Source organism: Vidua macroura, chromosome 32 (genome assembly GCF_024509145.1).
Source record: "Vidua macroura isolate BioBank_ID:100142 chromosome 32, ASM2450914v1, whole genome shotgun sequence".
Taxonomy (NCBI): domain Eukaryota; kingdom Metazoa; phylum Chordata; class Aves; order Passeriformes; family Viduidae; genus Vidua; species Vidua macroura.
The window spans coordinates 1,231,925-1,243,183 of NC_071602.1; the positions used below are offsets into that span (position 1 = coordinate 1,231,925).

The 11,259-nt window shown below is 54.6% G+C and overlaps 1 protein-coding gene across 1 annotated transcript; it reads right to left on the reverse strand.

The window, feature by feature from the left end:
* Nucleotides 1–1,750: 1,750 nt before the first annotated feature.
* On the reverse strand, nucleotides 1,751–10,963 carry LOC128820896 (zinc finger protein 239-like). The gene is made up of 4 exons (XM_054001738.1): nucleotides 10,880–10,963; nucleotides 7,998–8,093; nucleotides 3,354–3,432; nucleotides 1,751–3,167 (listed from the first exon to the last, which is right to left on the reverse strand). The coding sequence occupies exons 3-4, from the start codon at nucleotides 3,403–3,405 to the stop codon at nucleotides 2,161–2,163; spliced, it is 1,059 nt and encodes a 352-aa protein (XP_053857713.1). The 5' UTR covers nucleotides 3,406–3,432; nucleotides 7,998–8,093; nucleotides 10,880–10,963; the 3' UTR covers nucleotides 1,751–2,160.
* Nucleotides 10,964–11,259: the final 296 nt, after the last annotated feature.

Here is an 11,259-nt window from a genome sequence, read left to right on the forward strand (position 1 = left end):
GGCTCTGGGGTCGATCTCGTGGAACATCCTCTGGGGGAGGCTGCGGCGCCGGGGGCGGGGGGACCCGGGGGGACAGGGGACCCCGCTGTGTACGAGCAGCGTTGGACTTCTCTGGGGGAACTGGGAAGGGGGGGCTGGGATGGAGTAACCTTCCCAGTAACCTCACACAGCCCTTGTGATGTCACACAGCCATCACCATGATGTCACACAGCTCCTGTGATGTCACACAGCCCCTGTGACATCACTGCCCAGTCTGTGATGTCACACACCCATCTCTGTGATGTCACACAGCCAACTCTATGGTGTCACAAAGCCACCTGTGATATCACACAGCTGCCCTGTGATGTCACACAGCCCTCTGTGATGTCACATAGCCATCTCTGTGATGTCACATAGCCATCTCTGTGATGTCACACAGCCATGTCTGTGATGTCACACAACCTTGGCTCAGTGCTGGGCAGCCCCAGCACCGTCCCAGCAATGGCCTCTCCCTCCTGCCCCGTCCCTCAGCCGGTGCCGCCCTTGGGGCGCTGGGCCTTGGCTTCCTCTTCTCCCCGGGCATCCCCTGCCGCCCGCCCGCCCAGGGTGTCCCGGGGAGCTGCTGCCCCTGGACCAGGGGCTCTGCTCTGCTGCCCTGGGCACCCCGGGGCGCCCGAAACACCCCACGGCCAGGCCGGGCCCAGAGTGTCACAATGTCCCCTTGGTTCCATCGGGCCCCGCAGTGTCACAGTATTCCCTGCGCTCCCTGAGGGCCCACATCACCCAGCCCAGGTCATTGCCGTGGTTCCAGTCCCTCCCAGTATGATCCCAGTGACTCCCAGTCTCTCCCAGTATACCCCAGTTGTCCCCAGCATGGTCCCAGTCACTCCCACTTCCTCCCAGTTGCTTCCAGCATGATTCCAGTTACCCACAGCCACTCCAAGTGACCCTTAGTTCAGTTCCAGTTGCTCCCAGTATATCCCAGTTGTCCCCAACATGGTCCAAACTGCCCTCAGCATGCTGCTGATCACTCCCAGTGTGATCCTCATCCCCCCCTCAGTGTCGTCCCAGTTCCACATAGTACGATCCCAGTTGCACCCAGTCACCCCCAGTACAGTCCTGCTCACTGCCAGTATGACCTCAGTGGCTCCCAGCATAGATACAGTCACTCCCAGTTGCCCCCACTTGCCCCCAACATGGTCCCAGCTGTTCCCAGTGTTGTCCCCTCCAGTATGGTGCCAGACGCGCCCAGTATATCCCAGTTGCCCCCAGCATGCTCATTTGCAGTCACCCCAGAGTCCCCAGTATGGTTCCAGTTGCCCCCAGGATGACCTCACTCATTCCCAGTATATCCCAGTTACTTCCAGCAGGCCCCCAAACCCCCTCCCAGTAGCACAAATGGCCCCAAGAGCCACAAAAGCCTCTTTCAGTCCCACCAGAAGTCCGTAAAACCCCTCCCAGCCCTCCATGGAGCTGACCTGGAGAGGCTGGTGGACAGGAACATCCCCAGCCAGGAGCAGCTCGGTCACTTCAGTAGCAATTTGGGCACTTTGTGGGGGACACCCTGGATGGGCAGACCCAGGCCAGGGACTGGGACAGACAACCGGAATTCCTGGAGAACAGATGGGGTCAGATGGACATGTTCTGCTGGAACAACTACGAGATCATGGCCATGTCCCTTGGTCCCAGAACACCTAAATCCTCCTGAATCTCCCCCTCAACCCCAAATTCATGCTCAAATCCCAGTAAAATTACTCAGCTTTTGATCACTTTACCTAATTTCTTTATTTTTACCCAAATTCTGGGTGTTTTGATGGGATAAACATGGGAATTATTCAGGTAGGAAAAGACCTCCAAGATCATCCATTGTTGCTTGATGCCACCAGAAGAAACAATGACACAGCAGGTGAGATTTTTTTGGGTGTAAAGTCAAAAAATCAGCTCTTCCCAATTAATTTTCAATGTTGATCAGACTCCCAATGGATGTTCCTGCCCTGAGTTCACCAGGTGCCTATGGGGATCCAGGAGGACGTGGAGACTGCCAGCCAGGTGTCTTCTCAGCAGAGATCATTGGGAATGTGCGTCACCAGGGCTCTGCCCAATGTGGGTTCTCCCATGGGGGATGGCGTTGGGGCAGCGCACGAAGCTCTTCGCACAGCTGAGGCATTTGCAGGGCTTCCCTTACCGGTGCCTCCGTTGGTGTTGGGTCAAGTGAGAGTTCGTGGAGAAGCTCTTTCCACACTGGGGACACGTGTAGGGCCTCTCCCCAGTGTGGATGCGCCGGTGCACGAGGAGACTGGAGCTGGTCTGAAACCTCTTCTGACACTCGGGACACTCATAGGGCCGCTCCCCAGTGTGGATCATTTGGTGGATGATCAGTTGGGACCTCTGGCTGAAGCTCTTCCCACATTCCCCACATTTGTATGGCCTTTCCCCAGTGTGGATCTTCTGATGGCAGATCAAGTGGGAGCTCTGGCTGAAGCTCTTCCCACATTCCCCACACTCGTAGGGCTGTTCCCCAGTGTGGATCCTCTGGTGGCAGATCAAGTGGGATCTGCAGATGAAGCCCATCCCACATTCCCCACACTCGTAGGGCCTCTCTCCGCTGTGGATGCGCCGGTGGATGACGAGGGTGGAGTTGTACTTGAAGCCCTTCCCACAGTCGAGGCAGCGGAAGGGCCTCTCCTCTGTGTGAATCCGCTGATGCACAAGGAGACTGGAGCTGCTCTGAAACCTCTTCTGACACTCAGGACACTCGTAGGGCCTCTCCCCGGTGTGGATGCGTTGGTGGATGACGAGGGTGGATCTGTAGCTGAAGCCCTTCCCACACTCCCCACACTCGTAGGGCCATTCCCCGGTGTGGATCAACTGGTGCTGGATCAGGTAGGAGCTCTGCCTGAAGCTCTTCCCACACTCTAGGCACTTGTAGGGCTTTTCCCCATCATGAAGCTGCTCATGGACCACCAGCTCCGAGCTCTGGCTGAAGCTCTGCCCACCTTCCTGGCACAGGGTGGGTCTTTCCTCCTCAGAGCACCCTGGGCTGGCTTTGCAGCCCCTCCTCCTGTGGGATCTCCGGGGCGTTTCCTCCCTGTTGGATTCCTGTGCCATAGAGCTGCTCAAAACAGCCTCTTCCACGAGGTTCTGCCGTGGGGATTTGTCCTCCCTGGTCTCCATCCTCAGCTCCTGGTCTGGGGGAGGAAGGACAAGGAGAGGATGGGATTTGCCTCCGTGCCAGAGTGAAGGGGAAGGAGATCCCCCCAGTGCGTCCCCGGCAGGACGGTGTCGGCAGCGAGGCTGTCCTGCAGCCGGGGGCCGTGCTGGGCTGGGAGATGGAGCAGGAGAGAGGGGGAAAGGGGCACTGACTTTCTCCTCACCTGCCTGGGGGTCCTGGGGCATCTTCCTGTTCCTCGCAGTCTCCTCCTCCATCCAGCTATGGTCTGGGAATGGGAAATCCTGGTTTGGGGAAAAACAAGGGATGAACAAGGGTTCAAAAACAAGGGTTGAGTTTGAAGGTCCCTCTGCCCAAGTCCATCTCTAGATGTCACCAGCCATCTGGGGTCCATAAAAACCTCCCAAACACCAAGATTCAGCCCTGAAAATGCCTCCCAGGAGTTCCCCATCTCTGGTCTCTCCCCTTTGGTGTTTGGCGTTTCCCCCTGTCCCGGCTGCTGGGGGTCACGCTTGGATTGGGGGGTCCCCCTTCTCCTTGGTGCCCACCCTCCACAGGCTGCTGGGAGTGCCAGCAATCCCAAAAGCTCCCCCCTCTTCACTCTCCCCATTTAGGGATGCCAGGGCTTTTTGGGCTCCTGGGGTCCCTTCTCCCCTTATTCTCTGCTTTGGGCTGCAGGGGCTCCAACGAGTCCCCCCTGCCCCTCTCCAGGCTCTTGAGGGTCCCGCCAATGGCGGCGCTCCCCCCTCTTTGGGCTCACCACTTTGGGCTCCTGGGGGACACAGGGCTCTGCTCCTCCAGGCTGCCTCTGCCGGCAGCCGCCACCGGGACCCCCCAATGTCTCCCCAAGGGGCCTTTTCCGCTCAGCTTTGCAGTTCTGCATTCTCCAAACATCCCCCCAAAACAACCCAACCCAGGGACCCCCCAGGGTATCTGGGCCAAGCTCCCCCTCCCTGGTCACCTGTGGGATGGGGGGGTGATGGTCCCAGAGAGGCTGTGAATTCAGGGAGTGCTTGACCTCATGGTTCCTTCTCCTTTCCTTGATCCTCCTTTGTCCCTCCTCTTCCTCCCGCTCCTCCTCTTCCATCCCTCCTCCTCCTCCCTAAGCCCACCTCCTTGCCCTAAATCCACCTGGCTCTCCTTCTTCATCCCTCCTCTTCCCTCCCTCCTCCTCCTGCCCCAGGAGCAGCGACACCCTCGGTACCCTGTTCCCGAAGCCCTGGCAGCCCACGGCAGGAGTGGGGATGGAGCCGGGACAGGTTGGGATGGGCAGCGTGGGGCTCTTGGCTGCTCCCACCCGCTGTTCCAGGGGGGAACCTGGCCCGGGTAAAAGGAGAGGCAAACTGGGAAAACTGGGGGCTGCACATCCCAACTGGGCCTTGCTGGGGACCCTGCCTGGGCACTGCCAGCCCTTGGGGCTCCTCTCGGGACATCTGGGAGGGGGCAACGCAGAGAGGGCTGGGGGATCCCAGGAGTGGCAGCACTGGAATAGACTGAGATTGTACTGGGATCATAGTGGGATCATACTGGCAGTGACTGTGACGGTACAGGGTTTGTACTGACATCATACTGGGATCATATTGGAAGTAGCTGGGCCCATGCCAGAGGAGACTGGGATCATACTGGGATCACACTGGGAGTGAGTAGGAGCCTGCAGTGGGCAATTGAGACTGTGCTGGGGGCAAATGGGATATACTGGGACTGACTGGGATCATTATGAGGGTGACCGGGAACAGCTGTGAGCAACTGGGATCATGCTAGGAGCAACTGAGAGGAACTGGGAGTCACTGGGTGCATGCTGGGGTGACTGGAAGCAACTGGGCTTATACTGGGATCAACTGGGATCATGCTGGAGGTGACTGGGATCATACTGGCAGTGAGTTTGACTACACTGAGGCTGACTGGAAGTGGTTGTGAGCAAATGCGATCATGCTGGAAGGATCTGGGAGAGACTGGGAATATGCTGGAAGGAACTGGGGTACACTGGGAGAGACTGGGAGTGACCGTAACAAAAGTGAGGGTGAAAGGGAGCAACTGGAACCATGTGGGGCACAACTGGTTCATACTGGCAGTGACCGGGAACACACTGGGGGCATCTCTGGATCATACTGGGAGGGACTGGACTAATACTGGGAGTGTCTGAGAGCGACTGGGAACACACCAGGCACATCATCCCCCATACTGGGGGTGACTGGGAGCAAATGGGAGCATGCTGGGAGCAAATGGCATCATACTGGGATTGACTGGGTTGATCTAGCTGGAGGCAACTGGGACCATACTGGGAGTGATTGGAAGTTACTGGGATTATACTGGGACCATACTGGGAGTGCTGGCATGTGACAAGGATCATACTGGAGGTTACTGGGCTCATATTGGTGATAAAGGGGAGCAACTGGGAAAAACTGGGATCATGCTGCAAGCTGGAGGAACTGGGTAGGACTGGATGCAGGCTGGAGACAACTGGGATATACTGGGCGTGACTAAGATCATACTGGGATAACAAGCACCTTACTGGGATCACTCTGAGTGTCTGGGAATGACCACAGACATGCTGAGGGCAACTGGGATATACTGAGGGGTGTCTGTAACCATACTGGGGATGACTGGAACACACGGGGAACAACAGGGAACATGCTGGGGGGAACTGGGAGCGAGTGGAAGTGACTAGGTCTACACTGGGGACAACTGGGCATGACTGGGACCACACTGGGGGCAACTGGGCATGACGGGGACCATGCTGGGAGGGATTGGGGTCATATGGGGAGTGATGGGGATGATACAAGGGACAACTGGGGGCAACTGGGATCACACTAGGAAGAATAGGAATCAACTGGAACTATGCTGGGGGCAACTGGCATCCTACTGGATCTTACTTGGAGCAACTGGGACTACACTGAGGGTGACTGGGAGTGGCTGGGATACACTGGGAGAGACTGAAACCACAGCGGGGGTAAATGGGAGCAACTGGAACCACAGTGGATGATAATGGGAGCAGCTGTGCCCATGCTGGGGTCATACTGGGATCCTACTGGAACTGGCTGGTATCATACTGGGAGTGACTGGAATAGTACTGGGAATATCTGAGAGTGACTGGGATCCTACTGGAACCAGATTGGGAGTGACTGGAATGGTGCTGGCTGTGACTGGAACAATGCTGGAGGTGACTGGGAGCAACTGGGCCCACACTGGGAGTGACAGGGAGTCACTCTGGGCAGGACTGGAATCATACTGGGAGGATCTGGGAGTGACTGGGGTCATACTGGGAAGGACTGGAACCATCCTGGGAGCCACTGGGATTCCAGCAGGTGTGAATGGATCCTGACTGGGGTTACTGGGAGCTATTGGGCCCATGGTGGGAGGAAAATGTGGGCACACTGGGAGCAACTGGGATCAACTGGAAGGTACTGGAACCATGCTGAGGGGACTGAGACCACAAATGGGATCATACTGGGAGCAACTGGGACCACACTTTGGACAACTGCCAGAAACTGGGATCATGCTGGAGGCAACTGGGAGTAACTGGGAAAGACTGGGATCATTCTGAGCTAACCAGAACCTTACTGGGCCAACTGGGATATACTGGAAGTGGCTGTGACCATTCTGGGGGGACTGGAACCACACTGGGAACAGCTGGGACCAGGCTGGGGGCACTGGCAGTGAGTGGAACCATGCTGAGAGGGACTGGGACTATTCTAGGGACAACTGGGATCATACTGGGAGGAACTGGGAACAACTGAAACTATTCTGGCAGCAACTGGGATCATACTGGGATGAAAGTGGGAGCAGCCAGTGTAAGAGGCTGTCTGAAGCCCCCCTCATTTTCTTTTTGCCTCCCGATTGCCACATGCAGGATAATTCCATCATTCTAACTGCCATGGCAGTTCTGGCTTGGAGAAGACGCCAGTGCAGGTGCAGTTGCTGGACCGTCACGCTAGCTGTTCCGAACGAGGCCTGGCAAGGACTTGGCAAGGACTTGGCAAGGACCTGGCACGGACCCAGCAAGGAACGGCCTGCTGCGATACCTGCTGACTACAATGGTTTCCCCACCTTTAAGCCAAATGAACTTTTGGGGTCACTCTAGTGGTCTCTCACTGAAGACCCCTCACCTGCCTCGTTACCACTGTGACAGACGGAGATCGAAAACCCCCCTCCCAAGGACTGAGACTGAGACCCCTACCACAGGGAGTGGGGAAGAGGATGGTGTGACCACTCATGACATGACCTGTTCTCCTTCAGTAGCTCCAATGGACTTATTCTTCATTGTGTTCGTCCTGCCTTTGTGGTTTCAGTGGACTCACCTGTTCCCCCGCAGCAACTTCAATAGACTCTCATTGTCCTGCATGTTCCCCCCTTTCTCCTCTGTGGACTATAACTGGACCCCTGAGTTGACCAGAACTTCGGAGACTTTTTTTTTTTTTGTTTGTCTTTTGCACTTTTGGGATCAGTGAAAAGAACCATCATGATTCCTTTGTCCCTACGGGCGGATCGTGACATTAATTGGTGTCACGGACAGGATTTCTGTCTAGACAGAAGGGTTGCAGGTGAAAAGCACCCACACTGTCTTCAGAAATTCACAAATGATCCCTTAGTGCAAAAGGCGGGACACTGTTGTTTTGTTGTTGCTGTGTGTATCTGGACTGTCTGGGAAGGAAGGGACAACTTGAAGAAACTAAGCAGAGCCTCCCAGGCAGATTTTGTCTCTTCACCCACCCAGGGAAGTGAAGGGAGACACCTCTAGCCATACTCGGTACCCCCGACCAAACCCTGGAACACATTCACAAAGCTGCCTGCTTGCAAATGATACATGAGAGAAAATTAACTACAGGCTATGAATCACCAATGCAATTACCTGTAAAGCCTGAAATTATGGCTCCTTTAATTTGAGGGCTTCCAGAATCACTCAAATCTACAGTTTTCCTTCAAAAAACCATAGCAGCTGTATCTCCTGTAGAAAGACCAGACAGATTTCTTAGTAACCAGAACAACTCATTTGTTCCCCTTTATGACTTGTTGAGGAAAGGGGTGAAATGGGATTGGACTCCTTCTCAGGAGAAAGCATTGCAATTGCTGATTTTTGAAGCAACAGCTCCTCAAGGACTGGGCCCTATCTATCCTACAGATCCTTTCCAGGTGGAATGGGGATTTGCCTCCTCAGGGCTGTCAGTACACATATGGCAGCGGGGTCCTGAGGGTCTGACAAGGCCTGTTGGTTTTTATTCCCGTGGTTTCAAAGATGCTGAGAAAAGATACCCTGCCTGGGAAGAAGGATTGTTTGTGGTTATCTTAGCTCTCATAGAAGTGGAAAAAATTGCACGACAACAACCAATTGTGTTGAGAGGCCCTTTCAATGTTATTAAGACAGTCACACCTCCTGATGGGGTGGCCCAGAGGGCCTCAGTGAGGAAGTGGCATGCTCAGATTGAATATTATTGTAACATCTTCTCAATAACAGCTGTGAAAGATTTGGCAATACAAGAAACTGAGAGCTTGGATAGCAACCATGACAAACCTGCCTCTGTAATCAAAGTAGCCCCTCCTTTCTCCCCTGAACAATCAGCAAATTCTTGGTTCACTGATGGCTCTGCCAAACGAGAGGGGAAGGTCTGGAGGTACAGGGCAGCAGCCCTCCACATTTCCTCTGGTGAACTAATTATTACTGGGGGAGAAAGCAGTGCTCAGGCTGGGGAGCTGATAGCTGTCTGGAGTGTTTTCCAACGTGAGGTACAGAATACCTCTCTTGTCTGTATCTACACTGACTCCTATGCTGTGTACCAAATGATCCTAATAATCCAGCACATTACCCTGGCCAACCTGTTCTGGTGGACCTCCCTCACTATAGGACTAGTACCACTTGTGCTAAAACCCCCTCTGAATAAATATGCATGGGTAGCCTCTGGTGCTCTAGGGAAAGAGCATCGGATAAATACATGCAGGATAATTCCATCATTCTAACTTTTCTGCCTCTTGGTGGCAGGATTCTGTTGTGTTTACTTTTTCAGAAGAACTCTGAGGGACATGAAGACCACCTAATCCATGATAAAACTGGTAATACTTTTCTGCATCCTACCACAACCCCATGGCCAGAAACCAGCTGAGTGGCCATGGTCTGAAATAATTGTGGTAGCATGCAGAAAAAAAAGTGAAAGGATCTTTTTAAGCACAAAAAGATTTGTACGTACCCAAGCGTACAGGACTGGCACAATTTCACATTAACACAAACTGTAGAAGTAGTTTGTCTTTGGTCCAAAAATACTGAAGTGCTATTTTTTTTTTTAAGTTTAAAAATATTGATTTAAATACTGAGGAGAGCTTGATGTTAATGTTGTGACACCTACCACCCAACCACTGGTTATGCTTAGCCCGAAAATTTTTGAAATTGGACCATATATAATCAGCAAAACAGGTCAACAACAAATATTGTTTAATCCAGCATGGTCTCTCAAGTCAAACTGCTGATGCAAAACAACGTCTCAGAAATTCAGCCAGATTGTTCACCTTCTTTGCAAACTTCTTTTCAGCGTTGGACAACCTGGTTGCAACAGCGAAACCCTTCTAAAAGACGGATGCTAAGAGACATAACCGGTGTTGTGGGAACAGGATTGGGAATTCTAAATAGTACTGATTCAGAAGTATTAATGAATAAATTGGCTGCCACAACTAAAGATTTGACCAAATTACAACAACCACTGCAATCGTTCTTATTGGCCTTGGGAACACATCAGTGGTTGCTATCAAATATGATACCAAGTTAGGAGGAAGTAAATGTAAATGATCACAAATTGGTAATTGATGCACTCGGTGCCACACAAAACAACATTTCTTTAGCTCTCAGCTGTATCCAGGCTCAATTATGGATGCAGTCAGTTGTTGCCTCAATTATAAGAGAAAGTGAAGAAGGCACTTTTCCTACTGAGCTTTGGAAAATAGTCTGGGACAGTGCCACTGATTTTGAAAAGAAATTCCAATCCTGGTGGAACTTAGTGAACTTTACCTATGACCCCATCACAAACATAGCTTTTGTGTTAACCATACGTGACGCCTCAGTGCATTTGATATTCCCCATCATTGCACTAGAACTGGGACACACTGGGAGCCACTGGGAATGTGCTGGGGGGAACTGGGACCACGCTGGGGGCAACTGGGGACAAGGGTGAGTGACTGGGACCCTGCTGGGAGACACTGGGATCATACTGGGAGTGACTGGGACTATACTAGGGGCAATTAGGAGAACTGAGAACACACTGGATGACACTGGGAACAACTGGGACTGTGCCAGGGGAAAAATGCATCACAATGGGGAACGACTGGGAGCAACTGGGCTCCTGCTGGGAGCCGCCCCTGGCGGCGGCCCCAGGAGCCCCAAACCCCTTTCCCGGCCATGCCACCCCTCCAGCCCCAGCACCCCCCACTGCCGAGGTGCCGGCACTGCAAGGGGTCCCCTCCTCTCGGGGTCCCCGCTGGGGCTTCTGGGGCTCTCCTCTCTCTGGGCTCCCGCTCAGGGAAGCCGCGGCTCTCCCGGGGCTCCCCAAAACCGCTGTCCCCCCGCCGGGGCTCTGCCGCCACCGCCGCCCACCGGGACCCCCAAAAACACCTCCCGGGGAGCCCCGGTGTCCCCCCGAGGGCCAGCTGCGGCTCGGCTTTGGAGCCCTGCCAGCTCCAAACATCCCCCCAAAAAACCCCAAACCCAGGGAGCCCCGGGATATTTGGGGCGAGCTCCCCCTCCCCGGGCACCTGCGGGATGGGGGGCGATGCTCCCGGGGTGCTGCGAGTTCAGGCAGCGCCGGAGCCCCACGGTTCATCCTCCCCTCTCCTCCAGCTGCTTCCTGCTGCCGCTCCGCCTCTTCCTCCCGCCCTTCCTCTTCCTCCCTCCCTCCTCCTCCCCCGCACCCAGGGAAGGGGCGGGGATGGAGCCGGGACAGGTCGGGACGCAGAGAGGGCTGGGGGGGATGCCAGGAGTGGCAGTGACTGGGCTGTACTGGGATCATACTGGGAGCAGCTCCTGGGTGCCTGAGTTCTACTGGGATCATACAGGGATCATACTGGGAGTGAGGAGGAGCAGCGCGATGGCTCCAGCGCTGGGGCTGGGGGCGCTCCTGGGGCCCCGGGGGGGC